This window comes from Ascidiella aspersa, chromosome 4 (genome assembly GCF_963924565.1).
Source record: "Ascidiella aspersa chromosome 4, kaAscAspe10.2, whole genome shotgun sequence".
NCBI lineage: Eukaryota > Metazoa > Chordata > Ascidiacea > Phlebobranchia > Ascidiidae > Ascidiella > Ascidiella aspersa.
This window is the reverse complement of record NC_139450.1, coordinates 14,449,719-14,472,717: the sequence shown is the minus strand read 5'-3', so window position 1 is coordinate 14,472,717 and position 22,999 is coordinate 14,449,719. Positions and strand designations below refer to the sequence as shown.

General features: G+C 37.9%; 1 protein-coding gene and 1 pseudogene across 1 annotated transcript; both read right to left on the bottom strand.

The window, feature by feature from the left end:
• Positions 1–137: 137 nt before the first annotated feature.
• LOC146148085 (rho family-interacting cell polarization regulator 2-like) lies at positions 138–22,691 on the bottom strand. Its single transcript, XM_083387261.1, has 24 exons — positions 22,316–22,691; positions 21,717–21,864; positions 20,275–20,406; positions 19,982–20,134; positions 19,807–19,882; positions 19,625–19,648; positions 19,271–19,373; positions 19,081–19,175; positions 18,289–18,352; positions 17,705–17,874; positions 17,052–17,138; positions 16,613–16,674; positions 14,336–14,524; positions 13,697–13,793; positions 12,610–12,750; positions 11,712–11,900; positions 10,789–10,889; positions 10,402–10,501; positions 9,430–9,556; positions 8,845–9,006; positions 8,314–8,475; positions 6,260–6,459; positions 4,534–4,711; positions 138–462 (listed from the first exon to the last, which is right to left on the bottom strand). Exons 1-24 carry the CDS (start codon positions 22,554–22,556, stop codon positions 353–355), a joined length of 3,111 nt encoding a protein of 1,036 aa, XP_083243387.1. The 5' UTR covers positions 22,557–22,691; the 3' UTR covers positions 138–352.
• LOC146148086 (U1 spliceosomal RNA) lies at positions 4,304–4,448 on the bottom strand (annotated as a pseudogene).
• Positions 22,692–22,999: the final 308 nt, after the last annotated feature.

Sequence of the window (22,999 nt, the reverse complement as noted above, 5' to 3'; positions counted from 1 at the left end):
TGTAACGTATCCTACATTAAACGTAAGCAAACATATGCTTTTTCTCAAATAGTAAACGTCAAAATATTGCATTTTTAAACTTTCTTAAAACATAGATTATATTAATATAACTATAACGAGAGGCACATAGGGAAGGAAGTTTATTGATACAAACAACTTGCAAAGGCGGAACGCTCAGGCGTCCACAGAAAACTAACGAATCACAAAACAACAAAGGGCAAGAACCTCCAAGCATAAGTAGAAGAGCGACTGCGGACAAGAAAATATATGTAAATCAATAAAAAACACAATTCGGAAAAATAAACTGGTTTGCATGATTGGCAGAGAGAGGACGGACAAGTCGGTCTGTGGTTTACAAGGCGGTTCCCATCCGTGGTCGGTTTCTTGACGTCACCTGTTGCGTCATAGTCTGCACTTGCCAAGTAGATGACGCTTCTTCCCGCGCGAGTCTGCCTTCGTCGCCTATAAGATTGCAATTAAAAAACTTAATTGTGGCAGACAAGTACACCGAAAGCCATCGCAGACTCGTCGAATCTGTCGATCGATGATGCAAGCAGGGCAGGCTAGAAAAACAACTAGCCTGCAGCGAGGTTCGAACTCACGACCTCCGGACATACTGGAAACGTCGCTCTACCAACTGAGCTACACAGGCTCACAAAGGAACAAGTCGAGAAACAACTATGCCAATGCTTGCTACATTCTGCTAGTACACGCAACTTCACATTGAAGGGGGCCTAAAGTACTATATCATATTCAACGAAACATGCACACAGATAAGTAAGCCGTAATCGGTCAAAAAGCAGCCGTAGAAGGGCTAGATCAGTGGTTCTCAACCGGGGGTCCGCAAAACGTTTTCAAGGGGTCCGCAAAAACTTCTAAGTATACCTTGAGTAACATAATTAACGCTGGAAACATGCTTAATCACAATTTTAGTAAGTGATAAAATCACACTGTAAAATGTTGTAAATCGCATTGTGACGTAACAAATCTAATTGAGTGTGACGCAACACTTCCATTGAAATGTAACACAAATAGATTGTTAAATAAATGGCAGGATTATTATAGTTTCCATGTACTGGATTTGGAAAAGATGACATGCGTTTATCTATTCTAGCATTATCGAAAACACAACCACGCATTTAAAGACTGCCTTGGAGATGCAGCAGCAGAAATCACATTAAAATAAACGTGTTATACAGTAAATTGGTGTTGTCTGTTAATTTATTCAACATAAGGTACACTATAGGCAGATATACTGAATTATTAAAAAGAACTATAAACGCAGATAATCCACCAGAAAAATGTAAGGGGTCCGCGACCATTTGAAAGCATCACAAAGGGGCCACGGGTACAATAAGGTTGAGAACCACTGGGCTAGATCATAGTTGTTAACACACATATGTGTGTGCATGTTTCATTGTGGCAAAAAAGTGTAGCCTTAATCAATTTCACGATTATTACGTGTGCCACCTTCGGCATATATACAAGTCTACACTGGGCGTTGCAAGAAATGACACATACTTTGAAAACGTTTTCAGTTTCGAATCGATTTTATTACCTCAGATATGTGACGCTTTAATTAATATGTTTAAGTTGAACCTGTCAAATGTATCAGCGTTTTCATCACAAGGCATATATTTACGAATTCCGGCAAAAAGCAAAATGATGATAATAAGACATCAAAGCCTCTATTTTTGTGTTTCGGAAAAGTACGTCACGAAATCAGTTTTGGAAAAATGTTAGATGACCATAAGTTGTAAATCGATCGGTGGGTGACCTCTCTTCCGGCCAGACGTCCAATCCAGTTTGGTCTTTATAATAAATTTGCTAAAGTCACCTATTCCAATATTTGTCTTTAAAACTTTTGGAAGATAGACAACAGTCAATTAAAACGCCAAACTTTACTTTACTGTTGTCAATAAAACTGAGCAAATTTTGGGGAACGACATTATTTAAAGCATGGCCAGACTGCCAAAGAATCCTCCAGATAGCTGATAGCTAAGACAGAGGAGAAAGTACGGTATAGGAAGTAGCGCATATTAAATCAAGCATGTGTTTAAACGCTATGTCAAAACACCACGAAAATACACAAAACAACGTTTTTTTTTATATAATTATGATTCAGTTCTTAATAAGCAAATAGCCAAGTTGTTTATTATTAATTCGTTAATAAAATAACGGTATTTATTTGACACCACGTACTGGCAAAGTTCACAAAGCATCGTCCGGGAGAAAAGTTCGCAGCATGACTATCGTATGTTAGAGGTTGAGCAGAATGGCTGTAGCCTACGTTTTAATGTTTAGTTGTTAGTTAAAAAATATCCGACAAAGCTACGTGAAAAAAACAGGCCTTGGAATTGGAAACTCGTGTATCTTTTTACAATAGGTTAGTCATATATAAAACGAGTCTGCCTTTTTTTACAGTAAAGGGATTAAAAGAGTATTGGAAAAAATGGATCATGGACACAGAAAGCTTTACAAAAGAAGATGGTTGTTTCTGGTCGGGCTAGCATTTTATCAGTTATACGCAGTTTTGTCTTTTGCAAGTTCAGGGCAAATTAGCAATTTTTACTCGCAATTCTTTAGCGTCCCTTATTATGTAGTGGATTGGATTACAAACGCATGCTATGTAAGCTAGGTTTTACTAACAATTCCGCTAGCGTGGTTTATATTTCACGGCAAGGTACGTTCGCTGATGCCGCTGATATTTGTTGGACAAATGTTGTCAGGATTGGGCGAAATAGTGACAGTAGGTTTGCCTTCGACATTTGCAGTTTTGTGGTTTCCTGAATGTCAAGTCGGCACAGCGATAGCTGTCATTATGATTGGCATCAGTTTCGGTGATATATTTTCATTTATGTTGCCGCCGACTCTGTTGTATATGACAGACACGGCAACAAATGTTTCCACGTTTAATTTAAGCGACTTTCGCTGCAGAATGGACGACGATATTTACAGATAATATACGGGGCTGCTGCGGCCGCTTTTGTTTGTTGGGGGGTTAATGTTTTATATGTTTATAACAGACAGGCCCCCAACTGCTCCCACAGCAGCACAAGAAATCAAGGCCAACAACATTTAAGACGTAAAGACAACGGCTATGTTTATAAAGGAAACAAAGTCCATATTCGCGAACTGTTCTTTCAGCACCATGATAATTGTCTTCGGGCTTAGCTTTAGGGTTATATTCCTGAAGAATATTTTCATTTAGGAAATAGTCACAGTTTGGAATTAAAACAATTTGAGTACCTGCCTTCAGATATCACAAGTAGTTTCGGGTTGTCTTTGTGGAGCACAAGTAACATACTTGGACTGATAATATGCTCAATGGAGATATTAACCTAACTAACGTATCCCATTGACAAAACATTGGTCACTACTTGGGTAACAGGGATAATGTCTGTGCTATCATTGTTACTTGGAGTGATTGGCAGGAAAGTTTTCACTAAATACAACAGTGTTTGAGTACTGGTGTTTCAAAGCTTACTTATTCTAGGCAGTACTATTGTCACGTGTTTTATTTATCCAAAGAACAAAAGGATAGCCGCGGAAGAGCAATTGTCACTTAACGATGAAACACGCCTGGTCAAGAATTAATTACTGCAGAGGATCATATTGTTGCTTTACAAAATAAATTAAATCCAAAATTAATTTTCCCTAATCAGTATGCTTTCCTGAATATTTCGCCCCTCGTCTTGGCCTTTCGCTTATATTCTCCTAATATAGGTAAACCGATAGAAAACTATTTCGTTCTCCTTCACACAGGCTTATCCAAAACCACTTCTGGTTGGTTTAAGTTTATAGTCCTGGTTAGAGGTATAAGGGAAGTACTTCTCAATATTTTATGTGACCCACGGAAGTGCGATATTTTGAATAAAAAAATAGTGATGAAATATTTTTTATTAAACAGGACATGAGGGATATGAGGCACTATCCAAAACCGAAGAAATGCTTAAAAGTCGGTTTTACGAATGGTTTACTTTATAAAAGAACTTGCATTATTTAGCGAACTATATACTTCCAGCAAATCGAACCCGTCACCGCGGTCCTGGTTGGATTCATCAAAGAATAAATGAGATACAGTCCGACCTGGCTTTTTTAATGTCCCACAGTGGTGGAACGAAATTAAACCAAAAAATGGTTATGTCTGGGTTCTTCCCATTGGCCAAGAAATAGGCCGTGATTTTTAAACAAGTCAGTAGTGGCCAGGTCCATCCCCCCTGACATCCCGTCACCCTTAGGTAGCCGGTGATTCAACGGAGGTAGGGGAGTGCTACCTAATTAAAAAAAAATAAAAATGTATGGGGTTTTGCGCGAACGCACAACCCGCTAACAGACATTATACGGCCGAGTTACCCGCATTTGGGGTAATCGCAAGGGTCAGCCAAGCCAAAGTGTGGGCCAACCGCCTACGTGATCACGGTTAAAGACCCCCTTGAGGTAAGTATAGTGCTACCTGATTAAGCTGACCTTCCTGCAAACACGCACCGCAGCGCCACCGGTGCGCAAAAACAGAAAAATACCGCCACCTACCGAGCGACAGCAGTACGTTGGAGGCGGCCTCCCGCACCTCAGCTTCAGGGTCACTGTGGAAGAGATAGGCGAGCTGTGGTACGCACTCCAGTGCCGTCAAGAAGCCGACTGCGATGCACGCGCACTGCCGGTCCCGCTTCAAGCCGCTCTCCAGCAGTTCGGCGTACGACACGACCGCCTGCGATTGTGCGATTCAGATTAGACTCAATGTGTGCAACGTAAAAAAATTAAACAATGTATCAAAGGTAGCTGCAGCACATTGACATCGAAACTGCCTCTCAGTCAGCTATATAGTTTGTGCCACCACAGTTATATATATTTTAATTGTTATCTAATTAGCTTTGTTTTTCATCAGGTGTTTAGAGACGGTTGTGTCGTTCCCTGACGCATTTGTTCAAAACTTCAGCAATGGGGCCACAAATTGTGGCAGGTTTGAGGCGGGGCACCACTCATGTAACGTGAATTCAAAGGCCTGATTAGAGTTTAAATTAAAATTTGCAGAGATAAATAATGTTAAATTTAATTGTGAGAGTAAAAAGAATCAAATGGCCAAGTGGGCTACGTACTACAGGATTTTTGGAATCTGCTTTAGTCCTTTCCTTTATTTTTCGAAAAAAAACTGGTAACTTGAAACGGCTTAACCCACTATTTAAACGTTTTATAAAAAAATTAAGAGCTTATGACGGCTATATGTCGACCCTTACGGAAATGATTTATTCCGTAATATTATTTTGCATTATTTAATAAAAATTGAATGTATCGTCAATTTAATCAGATGCGATTAGCTAGGGTTGCTTTGCAATAAATTATGTTACAATCCAATTACAATATAGTGATCGACCGCATTGTGCATAACTAATTGGTCGATGGAAAATCGATAAAACAATTTGTTAGCATTTAACGATACACAATCGGCCAGTTTTACATACATACCACGGTTGGTATTCTTTAATTATGAAACAAAAAAATTCGGATGCTACTAGTCTATGGTTAAGGCCAAGTATAATCAGTAATCATTTTGTTTATCGGGGCCTAGTGTTTTATTGCGTTGCAAAAATGATTATTTAAAAAGTATTTAATAAACGTAAGCTCATTGTTGAGTAGTGCTTTTGCATATCATCAGATTGGACTTGACACAACGAGAAACTAACATGGTAAACTTTAGCTTCCATGCCTTACGCGTAGTAGTAGATAATGGTGTGTAATAATATTGTAGCTACGTAAGTTATAGTCGCTTACATCCCAAATCGATTCATTTTATAGGTTTAATAAACATAATATGCAGGGTTGGGCATTTGCCCGCTTTCTCGACAATGCGAGTGTACTTCGTTTCGGGCGAGTGCTGATTGGTAGACAAATTTTAATTCAAGGCCAACCCTGCATGTTAATTTGAGGCAAACTGTGTTTTCTAAAAATAGTTGGTGTGCAGCGAAACTGTAAAATTCAACTTATGTACCTTATATACCTGTTATTTCAAAAGATTTATGGACACGACTTGCTTGGGACATGCGCTATTACTTAATTGTGACACAACATATAAGTTTTATTCGGATTTATTGTACTTTTTTTGTGGTATTCAAGGTATAGCGAATCGTACCTGACAATACGCATATGTTGATAAAAACAATGTTGTGAATTCACAAGATTGAACCCCCCGACTTAAGTCGAGCTTGGAATGGCTAAACCAACAGACCTGTGCCCGATTGCATTCAACCCATTCGCTCACCTTTTCGCGTAGCGCCTTATCGGTGGCGATGTGCCTGATGTGCGCGGCGGCAGCGGTTCGAATCCCGGCATCGGCGTCCAGCAGGAGGAGCGAGAGAGCGCGCAGGTTGCTGAGGCGAAGAGCGAGCAGCGAGCTCATCCGCTGGATGGCGACCAAGATCAGCTCGCGCACGCCGCAGCTCAGCGTTGATGTGATAAACACTGGACATTGGAAAAAGCGATAATGATTAGAACTGTTATGGACGTGCGTTGAACGCGATGCGATTTTAAGTTGAATGATGAAGTTTTTTTGCTGTTTCTTGGTTAAATCTATAAAAAATGAAAAAAGTGCGTTATTCAATCTTCGCGATTTTCTAAATCTAACACCACAAGTCTTTTGGAAGAGAGACGAAAAAAAGGCCTTTGCAGGCCAATTTATCATTTGTATTCACGAAATAAAGTTAGGTGTCCGTTGTTTTGAGTTAGTTGATATTTAAAATAAAATTAATACGGTTTGCTAAATAAATGTCGGTTAAATATATATATATAATGGTTTACAAATTTCGCTAATTATATAGATGGGTGTTTAATAAATTCCACAGGACCTTAACAACCAGGTAGCCATTGAACAAACTTTGTAAAGATAATATAACAGTAATTTGTAATTTAATAATTCAAAAATTGTCTCTGTTTTGTCTTACGACAGGACAGTTATCGTATACAGCTGCACGGCACACACCGTTATGACAGAAACGCACGGGATAGGGGCAATTAAAGTGTTAACAACGCGCCTCGGGTTATTTGGCAGATGGCTTTTCCGCTTTCTATTCAACAAATGGAAGGGGAAGTTTTTTAGGAAATCATTCGAATATAGTATTTGCATGAATTGATTGGTCGTCCGATGTGTGGCACATTATTTTACGAAAGACCTTAAACTCTTCTTTGTCAATTTGAAACAACTTATTTATCGAAACGACTGTACACTACAGGCAAATATCATACATTTATTTATCATTAGTTTCGTTCGCGTGCTGGAAGTAGTAGAAGCAACTAACATAACGCAGCTAATATTAAACTTAAATAACATTTATTTGAAAAGAACATGAATGCATAATGACAGCACACGTTAATTGTGCCCAGTGTTGAAAAATAGTTCTCAATTTATTGCATCCACTCATAAAAAAATAATTGCATTATGTAGAATTCTGGTTGAGTAAAACTTTAAACCCCAAAGAATGCAAAATGTTTGCCGGCAAGTTTTAGAGCAAAAAAACGATGACACCCCGGTTGGGAACCATTGGCATATGAACCACTATTAATGTAATTTGTTTAAAATATGCTAACCATTTTAAGCAGGTCGTTCTTAAAAGAAAACGTTTGTTTTAAACATTACTACACAGAAACGTCACGCAACTCATCTGGCTTTGTCCAACCGGACCGTTAACCTCCTCCATGGTGCATAATAGAACAACTACACAGCACAACGACGTGCGACCCAATTCGCCATGACGTCACGCACACCAAGGCGGCCATTAAACAACCGCTCGGGGTTAATCGAGGTTATTCGGGAGGTACTGAGACTGGCTGCCGGGGTTGGGATAATGTGAAACGTCACTCGGTCTACTCTCACAAGATGTTGCGGTTTGTTTTCGAAGATCACAATTTCTCGACGGACACTGGCGCATATGCGTTGGTTTTTACCCTATTTTTAACTTACAAAAAGTAGTTCTGTTTCTCTCCTTAACTACGACAAACTAATGAAAGCCAATAAAAAACATGTAATGCACAAAGAATCAAATTGCGTAGTTTGTGTATTTCCACAGTGTCTAACTTCCCCGTTAGGCCGATATAAACTGTAAGTTTCGTTGCTTGGAACAAATATTCGCCTAGTTTACATATAATTCAAAACATACACAACATGAACAATGGTTTTAAAGCGTACCAAATGGGCCTTGTTTTAAATGGCAATCGGAGTGAAAAAGATTAAGAACAAGTTTGAAATAAAGATGTACTTTTCTTTCACAAAGGCGAAAATCGACCATAACTTGTAAAGATAAAATATCGAAGTCCACTCACACTCGTGGGCGATTTTGTCGACAATCTTTCCGAAGTCGTAGCCACGTTCGCTTTCCAACGAATCCGACACGAAGGCACCCATCTGGAACAGGGTGACATCATCTTTTTCGACATCGCCAGAAGCGGGTGACCACATAATTCGGCGGATAAGTTCGGGGAAAACTAAAGTGGCAAAAAAAAATAGCATTTAGGAAAACTTTAGTGCAAAAAATTTAGATATATAAAAAAATAAGAGTTTTTTCGTATATTAAGACCTGCTACATAAATATACAAAATATAACCTACGAATTATTAAAAATATAATGTCTAAATTCTAGATTTTTTTTTTGCTTTTTCGTGGTAAACTTTTTTCTCGTTGGGATTCAAATTAAAGGCAGTTGTAAGCACCAAATTACAATTTATGGCAGTTGTAAATTCACAACAACGACAACACAAAAAAGGAAGCGAGGGAAACGTGCTCCAATTACAAACACTGTGTGTAGCCCGAATCGCAGTAGGATTTAATTTACAAAACGTTGCGGGTCAGTATACCTTTGTCGACGACGTCCGGGTGCTTGTCCCGCACCTGACGCGAATACTCGGAGCAGAGTTCGAGTCTTAGCGTGCGACCTGTGACGCAGAATGATACGCCCCCGTCGACACACGATCGCCACATCTCCAGGAAACCACGACGGCCCGAGAACTCTTTCAAGTCTGAGCGAGGCAAATGCAACAGTAACCGTTAAAAATCAACAACATATCTTTTATAGTTTTAGCGATTGCAAAAAAAAACTAGTCTACGCATAAAAAGCGGCTGACCAATAAACACAACGCTGCATTTTTAACACTACAGATGCATCTTTTCAATAGAAACTTTGTCCTAGCGCCAAATTACAGCTTGTGAGGGTGTTAAAAACGATGAGCATTGTGCATGAGCAAAAGTCATTTGGGGTCATACTATAATAGTTTCGAATGTAAAAAATCAAATAGCGATACTAAGGACAATAATAACACATGGGACAATCATAATGGCGGCAGTGTTTTAATAGCAAAAAAATAAGAAAAAATCTTTCATGGAGTCTTTTTAACCCCTTCAAGAAACAGCAGTGTAAGATTTTCTAAATCAGATTAACCGACCCTCCAAGGCCGGGTTCTGTGGTTGTTTCGATATTTCCAGAATCCTCCGTAAAATCTTGCCCTGCTTCTTGAGTTTGTCGAGCGCCAGCAGCTCGCACACTCTTAGCGGGCCGAACACTCCCACGTCCTGTGAATGGGACAATACGGGTCAAGCCAGTGCAACACTTATGCGACTGCGGGGTACAATAACGACGTACACAGGGCGCACACAAACACGAGCAACCAAAAAACTTTAAGCGCAAAACATACTTGGTGACCGGCTAAATTTGTGTACATGCGTGAAACGTTATAGGTGTACTGAATATTTATTAAACGTTATAGGTGTACTGAATATTTATTAAACGTTATAGGTGTACTGAATACTATTCATTTTCTTGTACCTAAGAGATCGATTTTATTCGCGACTATAACATTATCGCATATTTTGACATGTTAAGTTGTTACAGTGTTGTTGAAAAACATTTGCAACAAGTTAAATAAGGACTGTAATTTTTTCGTCCCATTTATTAAAAAATGTAATTAAAGATAGTCCCTTGCATGCGACAGTTTTATTCTATGCAACTATAGCTATAGCAGCAGTTAACGCAATCATGTGTAGGGTGAATAGGGCCTGGCTGGGCGTACCGCACGAAATTTGAAAACATGTAAAACATTTTTTTGGCAATGCTGACAGAATCATGACTAGGAAGATTGAAAGTTCTGGGAAACCTTGGTATAAAATTACTTTGCCAAATGGCGCAAGATAAAAAATCAAAATGTTCATTTTTTGGCTAGGCAGTATCAATTGTTGTTTATTTGTTTAACCTATTAATACATTTCTATGATACCTTTATAAAAAAATATTGTGATCTAAATTTGACCAACCTACACTTATGCGATGTTCATCTATCGTTGAGAAACAATCTTACATTAAATTCAGTAAAAGTAACAATATTCCAATATTTTTCCAAGATACTTCGCTTAGGCACTTACCTTGAGTAGCATTTGTACCAGCGATAAATGCGGCACCAGGGCCTCGTCGCATATCAATTTTCCCGAGGTCGAGGTGAACTCTGCGTGACTCGTGGCGTTGCTGTCGCTGCGTCAATGTCAATGTCAAGGTTAAATTGGGAACTCGTTAAAACTTGGACATATGTCGGCATAGTGGCTTTTTTTTAAATCAATTCAAGTTAGGTCAAATTACTGAAAGTTGAGCAAATAAATAAAAAGTGATAAGAAATCCTGTACAGAACTGATACCATAAATTAAATTTGAATAATAATGGTTGGTTTCGCAGAAGAAAAAAAGATTAAAGACATGATCCCAATCACGCTAAAACTTAGTTAGAAAATGTAATACAAAGATCCTTTCGCCACCCACCTTGTTACAAAAACTGGGATTTCATCATCCTCGTCGCTAGCAGTAAATACGTCATCGGATACGGTAAAGCCATCGGACGTCATAATGTTATGCTTTGGTAGCTGTAAAGCAATACAAGAAGTGTCAAGTTAACATAAATAAATTTAACAGTGTGTATTGAAAAACTTGCAGTGGATCATTTCAAAGGTAGCAGGATACCCCGAGCGCATTTTGCAGAATGTAAAATTGTTTCACAAACTTTTGTGAATTCGCAATTCAGACCAAAAGTAATGCCATAAAACTACAACTTTGGAAATTCTTGACAACATGTTGACGTCAGTATCCCAGTTGACACATATTTCTTTTTCTACCAAGTCGATTTCCCAATTACGCATCCAGCCTACATTCCGCATTGATTTCGCGGCACAAATTAACTCTTAACTATAATCGAAACAACCCGACGGCCCACTTTCAACTATGACCAAGAAACCTAACGCAACAGTCGTTCGCAACATTTTATGGCTTGTGACACCCCACAGAAAAAACAAGTAGATTGCGGCATCCCTGCTAGAATTTTCGTTGAGTAAATTACTATACTATAACGTCAAGTAGTTCACTATAAATAAACGAAACTGGAACAATACAAATAAACTCTAAGCAATGTAGGAATTATGTTTTTATTTATTGTACTCTAATCATACACAAAGAATGAATGGCTCCTCAATATTAGCAAAAATATAATTCCTGGAATTAAAAAAATGCACCCTTGAGTATTAGACATAGCACCCCAGTGTGCCGCAGCAGGACCACTGAACCACAACAACAGAATCTATTTTTTTTTCTGTTGTCTATGAACACTTGAAGAGTAAACACGCCGCGAAAACTTTGAATCGCCATCCGATTCTGCCATGACACAGCTTTATCACAAAACGGCGGCAAGGTACCTTGAGCTGACTCATCAACGCGTCGAGATCGTCTTCGAGCTCTCGCAGGTCGGGGTATCTCCCCCTGTAGTCGTCCATGGCGAGATTGAGTTGCGTGGCTTTGGCGGCAAGACGACGACGAGCTTGCCTTTCGCGTGCACTCAGCGGCTTGCTTGGTCTGGCTGGCGCGGTTTGTGACTCTGAGGGCTCCTGACAATTATATAAATACTGCTCGTTTGCTTGTCGCTTGCACGATTACGGTTATTTTGCAGCACTTTTTGTGTACAGCATAATACACGTGGTGTTGATGCTGCTCGTAACAATCTTGAGAAAAAAGATATAAATAGTACGTTTTGTCAACTTTTTGTCAAAAAAATAATACTATCCAAACAAGCTAAACCTACCATACTACGGCCAGGTCTGTTAGAGGCATTAAAAAACTGCTCGGCCTAAACGAGCATCCCGTAGATTATACCAATAAAAAGTATCAAGAATAAAATACTGCAACATTTTAAGATTTTGTATTGAAAAAGCGAAATTATAAAACAGGATAAACTTTAAAATTAGATTTGGCATTATTAGATTAAAACACCAATGAGAAAAATGAATTTGCTAAAAAATGTACAAAACAATATAAAGAACTTCAAAAGTGTTACAGATTTACTCGATGTGAAAGATGCGACCTGAGCAACTGCTATAAATGGTCGAATCCAAACGTGAGAAAAAACAGGTGGACAAAGAGTAAATACGAGCAAGGACTGACAGGCATCGAAAAAAATTGAAGGCAGAATGACAAGGGTGCATGCCAGACCGCACTTTCCCTTGTAAATGCTTTGTCAAAACGGCGCATTCTCACACAACAACGATCTCCCATGGGATAAGGCGCACTGGAGGCGAGCAATAGGCGAAGTCAATTTACCTCGAAAACTTCCGCTTCGCTTGCCGTTATCTGATGTTTGTCGCTAGCGGTGGCAGGCGGCAGCCCGTTGGCGACCGCTGGCTTTGATATCGCCTGTAGAAAGGCCTCTTCTTCGCTGAGGCCGCCCCTCAAGTGTGTAGGCTGTGAATGAAAGGCACAAATGAAACACACATCCGGTTTAGTACGCTACGAAAGTCTAAAAACTTATTTTTTTGTTAGTTTGTACATAGAATTGGCAGGTCCTAGATAGTGGAAAAAGTGTAGGGTTACCTAAAACATATGACGCCAAAGAGGCACAGAGTAGTAAACTTCTTAAGCTATAATTACCCAAGCTGCCTATTCTTACATCGAAAGCTCGAGACCTGTATTACTGCCCAGCGCTAAGTGCAAACGGATCAATTCGCTGAGAATTGATTAGGCCCAACGATTTCCTCAAGGCATAAAGTGCCATAGGAATATACCAATCGGATGTTGAAGGCATTTATATTATAATGATTCATAGTCAGTTTCTTATTTTTCCTTAATAAAGCATGGAAATATATGTAAATAAAAAATATTCAGACAAATGTTAAAATATCCGCTTTGGAGCCTTATTTGAGCCGATGGTAGTTGTACTAAATACAAAACTATTTACAAACATCAAAAACGGTTGGGAGCACCACATGCAGTTTTTGTATGTAACTAAACCGCAATCGGATCGCGTAATGTGCATTGTCGGAGTAAACAGGTCAAAACAAGCGAGTTACAACCGTTAAGCCGATTACGGTCGATCATTGGTTTTACTGCTTTCCTTCGAGCAAGGTCGTAACGCCATTTAACAATTCCCCCGGGGTTCACAAAACATTGTTCAAGGGAAGTAGGCCGGCATGACGTAGCCTGTTATACAGCAGTAAAGAATGGCATACCATCACAGCTTTTAGTCTGCTACATGTCAACCTACATTCCGGAATGTAAACCACTCAGGGTTCGAAATAAGGTAAACTTAACAAAATTCACTTGGCTTTTATTTTTATACAATCGGCATGCCATTCTTGGAAAGAAATCGCATAGCTGACAAAAACTGATTTATTTTCGGAGCCAAAATCACCTTGGTACTGTTGATTGAAATATGATTGGCTGGTGGCGGCGGCTGCTCTATTTCGAGATACTCTCTGTTGTTGGAGTTATTGGCATTTGCTGACGGTCTGCAAAACAACGATGACTTAAAGTAAAGTGAAAACATTGGACAGACGTAGTAATGCGCGACTATATTTTTCGTAAAACCAATCAAATTACCCTTGCCAAATAAAAAAAGGAAGGAAACAATTTGAAACCAATTGATCATTGGCATCTTACAGGAAATGCCCCTCTAGATACATAATGGATGAGAATGTATCGATGTATTAAAACTTGGTTAAAAATCACAATATCATGTTAGACGCATATTACTTGATAAAAGTTTGTTGATATAGCTAAACTTCGCGACTAAATTACATTGTCTAATTGGACAAATCTGTAGAAAAAAAATTATGTAAACCAAGTTTTCTAATAAATCAAATTCTTGATTTAAAAATAGACGAAGCCAGAAGATATAACTGCGGTTTAATAACTACGGTTTATGCATGAGAAATTAAACTTATAATTTTATAGTCGGCTGAAGGGTAGCATTCAGTAAGTTTTAAAACACTAAGAGTGAGTACGCCACAATTCATGACTTCCAGTTTGATTTTGCTAACGAACAACTCACGAGTTAATGGTGGACAGCGGGCGCGCAAAAGCGCTGGAGAGTCGGTTGCGTTGTCTGGCTTGTCCCGGGGAGGAACGATCCACCACCGACATGGAACGGAACCTGGAACCGGAGCCGGGGGCCATGAGGGCGGAGGCCGCCGTATTGCTCACATGCCCGGTCGCTGGTGACTCGTAGCCGTCAAAAGGACTACATAAATAACGGAGTAAAATCAATTGGCCTTGCCAGCAAAAATAGAGGTTTAGGTCGTAAGGTTTAATCTCAACACATCTGTAATTATTCATTTTGATTTTTTCTGCTGTAGAGCTAGAGCAGTGGTTCCCAAACTGTTTTGGCTCGCGGCACACTAAAAATATCTTAAATAGTTTCACGGCACAAATAAAAAGAAATATCTTAAATATTTCTTTTAACAGAATAACTATAGAGTCCTTTTACAATCGTCCTTAACACACGGCAAACTATGGGTAAATGTCTTAATATGATTAATTTGTAGTAGATAGTGCGTTTTTCAGTCTAAAATGCTTGCGTGTATGCCCATTGGTAATATAAATTAACTTATTTTTCAAAATTTAAAAAAGTTTCGCGGCACACTTGGCAATCTCTCGAGACACACTAGTGTGCCGCGGCACACAGTTTGGGAATCATTCTGCTAGAGAGTGGGCTACTTGTTTAAACAACATTTATATTCAGCTCGAAATCTGTTTTGACATCTAGAAATTTTCTCTTTAATTACAAAAAACCTTGGAAAAAGATCTGTCCTATACTGTTTATTTAGAAACGTCAGTAAAATCATATTGAATGGTACGTGAATCACATCAAAGTTGGATTACGTCACAGTGCGCAATATGCCTATATTGATAATAGGCCTACAGCAATACATTAAAAAATTTAAATGCGAATATTTCAAAAACATGATGCGATAGAAAAAAATAAAGGAATTTTCAGACAGCGCCCAAAACACTTTAAAAATCAATTGATTACATCTCAGTTTAAAATTTGCTGTTGACCAGTAATTATCCAAGATCATTGACGCTTGAGGATTGCATAACCAATTTGGTTGTGGTTCCCTATTCCACCATAAACGTGGCTCTCGGCATACAAAAGTATACGGAAGTTTTCAGCTACGCTTAATCGACTGTATTCCATCACTACAAGCCGTTGGTTGGATTAAGGGGACATTCGAATAAAACCAAATGGTTATAAATTCGACATTCATAAAATTACCAGGGCATACCGAGCAAGGTCCTCGAAATGCCTTCGCGTATTGCGGCGCTAAAAGATAGCAAATGGAGCAGCAAAAAAAGGCTTTCGACAAATCACCATTTCCGGTCGGGCAGTTTTTCTGTGGTTCATGACGACGCCACGTGTCGAAAATTTGTTGCGCGTCCAGGCCAATAACAAAAAAATCGATTAGGAAGTGACACATCGTCGAGCGTGATTGGGCGCTTACGTGACCAGACAAGCTGATTGCCGCGCACGACAAAACGCCGGGTGAGCCAATTCAAATCTTTATTGGCGTTTCTTACTTCTGGTGAACCTCGAACGAACGCGTCACGTTCGTCCACAATAAGGCAATTTTCGTAATAATAATACAACTTTCGAACACTAAACACGAATCTGTTCATAATCTTCAGTAGAAAAAGAGTGGCCCAAATAAATGATAAAAGATTCATTATTTTGTTTGCATACGTTTCGGCAAGTGCTTATGCCATCTTCAGTGCGGTAAAAAATCGTTTCACTCTCTTTCTACTGAATACAACTCTCGATTTACACAAGATTGAAAAGTGCATTCGACGTGAAATAGTCTTCCTTTTTTTACAAAGCTTCAAAAATTCTCGAAAGACCAAATACGATCCTTCTACGAGTTCAAGTCCCGGATTTAAAAATCCATGTTTACTTTTAGATAAGAGCCGTTGCCACGTCCGCTTTGCTTAACTATTTACTAGGTAGGCCCAAACATACGGCGCGCCCACAGGGCTTAAAATGGTCTATCACGACACGGAGAAAACGAATATTTCAAACCCTTGAGCGAGCAGTGCGACACAGCTGGACATAAAAACCAAATAGAAGTAATATATCTTGCCATCTTGAAAATTTAGTTAGAATGATTTGCGGTTAGTAATACTGTATGGGTAAAGGGACAATATTGGTGGAAGGGTTAATGACCAGATAATATATGCGTAAAGGGCCAACAGTTTAAGTAAAAAAACTTGACGGATGTCGCAGTCCGCAAACAAGCCATTTGGGTAAAATACAAATGTCAGTTTGTTGGCTTACCTCCATGACACGGTCATGCTGAGCTTGATTGTTCCCGTGTCGTTGATATCCATCAGGAGATTCTGAACACAACAAGAACGCACTAAGGTAAATCCAAGCGCTAATTAAGTCGTATTTTTGTGACTGATTGCTTTTGAGTGAAAGAGGACGCCCTTTACAGCGTATTTTGAAATGGTGGCGCGACGTAAATAAACTACGAATACTGAATCGGTGACCACTTCCAATTTCATTTGTTAGGTTTATATAAGGATGTAACCGGTGTACCGCTATATCAAGTCAGCCTAAACAAGAATTGGAACATTTTACAGTAACAATGTACACCAGCGGACATCTAATCTCAAATTATTGTCTGACAAAAAGCACGAGAAACCAAGAAGCTGTGCAAAACATGGTTTTGTAAGACATCCGACGAATGTGCAACAGACCACCGGTTAGTTACCTGCGATTCTACTTTAAAGAGATCTTTGGTCTCGGACGAAACGGTGCCGACGATAACGTGCTTTCCCAGTGTCTTCACTTCCACCACCTGGCGTTGCACATAACAAAAGCAACAGGATAAATTCAGAAAACATCGGTTCGGGGTTACATGTTGAAATAATGGAAAAATCAACAATCACAAACGTTATGTCAAAGCAATAATTCTACAAAAAGCTTTTAAGCATGTACGACTTGTAAAGTTAATCTATAACATACAGTATATACTTAAAAAGCGACGTGAAACCGGTGCATTTTACATAGTTTTCGGCGCAATAAGTAAACCAGTGGTTAATACGCGTTTTGACTGTGGCTCTAATAAAGACTCAACACCCGACCCGTGCGCCATCTTCATCTAACTTACGTCTGTTAATTTATTTGCGTCGTTAGATGATAGGAAAATAAGCAAGAAAAACAGCATTAATTAACAAATTTACTGCAAGTTTGCTCCTGATCTCGTCAGGGGATAACTACCTAGTTAATGGCATATACTTATGACACCCAGGGCCACGCCGGTGGTGCACTATACCCCATTTGAGATAGCATGCAATACGCCAAATCTCTCTTGCTTTGTGATAGGGTTTGTTACATGGTGCTTATGGTTAAAACCGAAGGCACCTTGACGTCGATAAGGTCGTTGAGCAGAGGCTGCATGGTGTGCTGTGTCTTGTCCCACGACTGGTCGCCCGACGACTTGACCGAGCCACGCAACTTCCACTTCTGGGCTCCGTAGCGAACCGACACCTCGAAGTGGTCGCCGGCGCGCAGACGAGCGAAGCCCATGAGGCCTGCAAAATAGTTAAGTTCGAGCGGGGTTTGAGATGAAAGACGTGACGACGTTGCCGATTGTGTCGATACGATGGCGCAGGAAACCGTTTGATGGTCAGTTATGTTTTGCATGAAAAAATACCGCAAAGACACGACGAAAATACTGTGAAAGGTTGCCTAAATTCCGATTGCATATGACCAGAGTACATTCAACACGCAGCAAGTAGAAATTGTATATATAAACCGACCGACATTTAACGATTTTTTAAACATTTTTAAAGCCAAAGTTAAACAGCATAAACGAGACTTAAAACCGATATAAATTACCCAAGTTTTAACTGTGACGCTTATTTTAAGCACATACCAAGGTCATTGCTAAAGGGAGAATTTCATTATAACACTAATAAACTGGGTCAAACTATGCAATACATTACCTTTCATATCAAAGTGAAAGCGTCCCAATAAAGCTCTAAATTCTTGTTCAAGTGTGCAAAGAGTCTGAAATTTGTATAACATGTAAGTAAAATGCATGATAAGCATAACACATAAAATGTATGAATAAAATTTTTTTAGATAATTACTATTCACCGTATAAGCCAATGGTTTAATGTGAAAATTAGAGCAACATGTTTGTAATGCGTTCACCGTTAAATACAAACACACCTAAGTTTTAATCAGGAAATTGCTTAGCAAAGAAGAGTTGAAAGAAAGAAGAAAATTCAGAAATTTAATTAAACCCATGCAAATTGCTAGAAATAAATATTACAAACTGATTAGTACAGTAAATGGCAATAGTATTAGCACAGCACTCTAGGATTATCCCTGCCATTTAAAAGTCAAAAGTAACAAACACTTAAAGGCAGGATAATAAAGCCACTACTGCATTAGTGTTTGCTAAGGCAATTAGCATGGGAAGAGTAATTACAGTAGGATGTTTGTCAACGTGAACCATACCCATCAATGTTCTATTTGTCTTTCTCTGAGAGGCCATCAGCTGCTAGGGATATTATTTGATACAACAAGAAAAACTTTTAAAGTGTACACATATGGAAACTAAAAGGCAATTTTGTTTTTCTTTTTGTTTCAAACAAAAACATTTAGTTTAACTTTTAATACCTTAACCAATATGATTTATACAAAACTGAATAAACCAAAAAAACATATAAATTTTGAAACACAAATAAATCTGTTTATTAACTGCCTGTTAACACCAGAAACATGCACACCTCAGTACACCGTGACAGGTCGTGCTTTATCCCTGCCAAAGATGAGCGGGAACTCACTCTTGAAGAGCTGAGGGCAGATTTAAGTTTATAGGCACCTGAAAACAAAGAGGTGCAGAAAATAACAATTATAAAGACTACAACTGAAAAACATTAGATTTTATACAATACATTCACTTATGTTGTTATTTACCTTCCCTGTAGCGTTGTTGCAAAGCATATGCTTCATGAAGCTCATCAATTTGTGTCTGCTGATACTGCAGTCGCTTAATCATGCGCTCCAGAGTTTTGATTTGCTAAAATACATTTCAATGTTTTATTTGTTTTTGTAAGTCACCATTCTGTATTTTTGAAATACGCAGAAACAAATATTTTTATAATTTTGGCTTGCATCTCAAAGTATTTGTCCATATTTTTTACAATAGTAATACATAATGAAATTGAATAAAAGATTGCAAAGGCTATTACAATCAATATTAAGTAGTTCAGTAGCCTGTATGCAGAACAAAGCATAACATTTTTAATATTGTTTGGAACTTATGCTTACCTTGTCAGCATCATAGCTTTGAGCCTGTAATGATAAACCAATAATATAAAAACAATAAAATAAAAGGCATTCACAGAAAAGAAAGAAAAATTACGGTACACACATACTTTCTAGGCAACAAAGACCGAAAATTTTCTTTATAGTGATGTTTTCTAGTGTCCAAGTTTTTTTTTAAGTCTTACCGCATTAAAGCTTCCTGGTTCCTTTTGACGCATTTCTAGGACATTTAGTTCCGCTGTATTCACGGAGATGTGCTCGCTGCAAACAAAGTACAAAAACAACATAGATAACACACTACAGTTACTGCAATAAAGCAACTAACATTTTGTCAAATGACTACAATAATAATGCAACCACCTTATCCCTTTTCTGACAGCATGGTACATAGATGTAAATCGCTCAGGCGATGGAACTTTTGCATCGCTGACAGAAAGTGACTGCATTGAAGACACAGATGATGACAACTGTTGACTATTTTGGCGACCAAACAAGGTTAGTTTCTTCCGCCTTCTAAGATCATAAAAATGTCAAATTTTTTGTAAAATACATTAACAATATGCATGTCAGGAGTAAAATGCAATTAAAAATATATATATTACAGCCCTGATTTTAATTAAAAAAAAATAACAAATGTAAATCATAAAACAAACCTTGGTGTTATCTCACTAGAGTATTGTGAACACACTGAGAATGATCTTGACAAAGAATAGTTAGCAGGTAAGGTGTTGGTTCTTGATAGAGGAGGTGATCTTGTTGTAATTGAAGATGTTGAAGAAGAAGCACTACAAGTTAAGTAAGATTTTAATAGTGTATCTATTAAAAGATAAGTATAACATGTTTAGGGTGTCATATTATTTATTTGGCGTATATTTGAGTACATGTCATATTTGCATATAAACACATATCCTATGCAGGGTTTTACAAGATTACGAACGTTGTATTGTTTTTCAGGCCACAAATATAAGGCACTTCCATGCTGTGTTTTTAAATGTTAGCAAATATTTGGAATTAAGAAATTACATATATATGAGATTTTTTACCTAGAGGTCCCACTACCACTATATGATATCTCCTGGTATGAGGATAGAAGATTGGGAAATAGGAAAGTTAAGCAAGGTTCTTGAGGCCACAGATAATAATGTTCATACGTGACTTGCAGGCCTGGGCAAACCTAATCTAGAGCAAACTGGCCATCAACCAAGGGAAAGCCTGAGGCCCTCTAAAGTAGCCTCGAATAAATATTAAAACTAGTATGACAACTTGTTTATTTCATTTCTTATTTTAGCTTAAGTAAGCAAGCCACAGATGGGTAATATCTTAATCTCAGCCTACAAAAAATATTTACATTCTGTTTAACTGATTCTAAAAACATTTTCTAAATTTAAATCATATTGTTGATTTTTGTTAATATTTTTAAATGATTGCTTGGTTGTCCATCTAAGCTAAGTAAGTTAGTTTAATATAAAAAACAAACAAAAACTAATTAATTGTTATCTCTAATTCTTGTAATTGTGGCCCACAAAAATAGTATTTAAAGCAGTGATTCTCAAATTGTGAGAGATTATTAAGTGTGCCGCAAAACTTTTTGTAATTTTGGATAATAACCTAATTGTGCATACAGGTAAACATTCAAGACTGAATGCACAATATCAATGATATAACTGATGTTATTAAGGAATTTAACTATTGACTTGCAGAATATTAGGGGCGATTGTCAAGTTATGATAATATTGTTATGTAAGAAGTGTGCTGCAAATATTGTTTCACTTTCTGAGCTTGCCATAAGCCAAAAAATTTTGAGAACCACTTATTTAGAGTGATTAACACTTTATACAAGTTCTTGTGATTTTTTTATTATTGTCTAAGTAAAAATATTCTTGGCGCAATTGTTACATTTACTTTTATCCTGCACCATGGTAGGATAACATATAAAGTATACAATATTTCGTAAATCTAAAAAAATTGAAAAGCAATATATACTTAAAAGAAGTGAAGCACTTACATGTCCTTCAAAATTAATTTTATTCCAGACCTTTGTTAGCCCGAATAAATAACAATTAAACACTAATCTAACTGCCAGATATAATCATACTTTGCGTCATCAAGTGACGTTGACCTTGGTGAAAACAGTTGTTTCCCTTTTGCCTTTGAACCTTCCAAGCCTTTTAGGTATCCACTGCCACCGGTGTATATTTCAGAACCATAGTCAGCAATAAATTCCAACTCAGACAGTGTCCTACCTTAAATAATATATACAAATATGTAAGTGTAGGCCATGGAACACACCAAAGTCAATAGCCTAAACAATCTAGCTATGCTTTATTGCCTGAGGTGATATTGCTCATCTTAAAAGTAGACAGAAGATAGTTTAGTTGCAGAGAGTCTGTGCGCTTATAGGTCTGAGCACAGACAATTGCATTTTAATGTCACCACCGTGATGGGATATTAATAACTATTTGACAGCTGCATGCTTCCAGAATCGTGTCTTGCAATGAAAGGCTAGACGGAGACACCCATATGCAGGTTATTAAGTAGTTTGCCCAAAACGCACCAGCAAACTATTTGATGCAGCTCTACTGGTGCTAATGAAATATGCATGCATGGTATTAGCAGGTGCCAGTCAAATATCCCACCTGAAAGTTATGAGGCGTATTTTGGGACCAACAGTTAATAATTTAAAAATAAACAAACCTTTTGTCTCATATCCTAGGTGAGGTGAATCTGGTGAAGTGACCACCTTTTGAAAAGGGTCAAGTTCATCTAATGATTTGGCATCAATTAGCTGTATATTATTGTAGATGTCCAAGCATTTTTGTTTAGACAGCTTTTTCTTGTATTTCTTTGAGAAGCCTTGGTTAAATTTATTACCATTCTGATTGCTTATCGAAGACAAATCATCCACAGTCTTTCCCTTAGACAGATAATCCATCATTGACCTATTTGTTAGGCAGAGAAGACAGCTTTACAGGTAAAGGCACATTATGTTCCAAGCCTATATAAGACAACAAAAATACAAATCAGTTATGCTTACAATTTGAAAATTTCGAACATTTTCAAAATCACAAAGTTATTTAGTACGAAAGTCACCATGTCATTGATTACCATTTAAAAAGCATGTCCTTAATAGTTTGCTGTTTGAATGCAGCAAAAGCTTAAAAAAGTATGATGTAATATTTGTTTTAAAATACCGAAAAAAATAAGTATAGCATTATAAAACAGTCTGATTGCATTTTTTAATTGCTTGTAGTTTCACTTAAGGACCTACACTAAAATTTTGTCTGGCATTTTTAGTAAACAAATAAAATTCCAAACCAAATGACTTTCAGGCAAAGAGTAAAGCATTCCAATAACTTCCTGTCTGTTAAATCAGCAGTC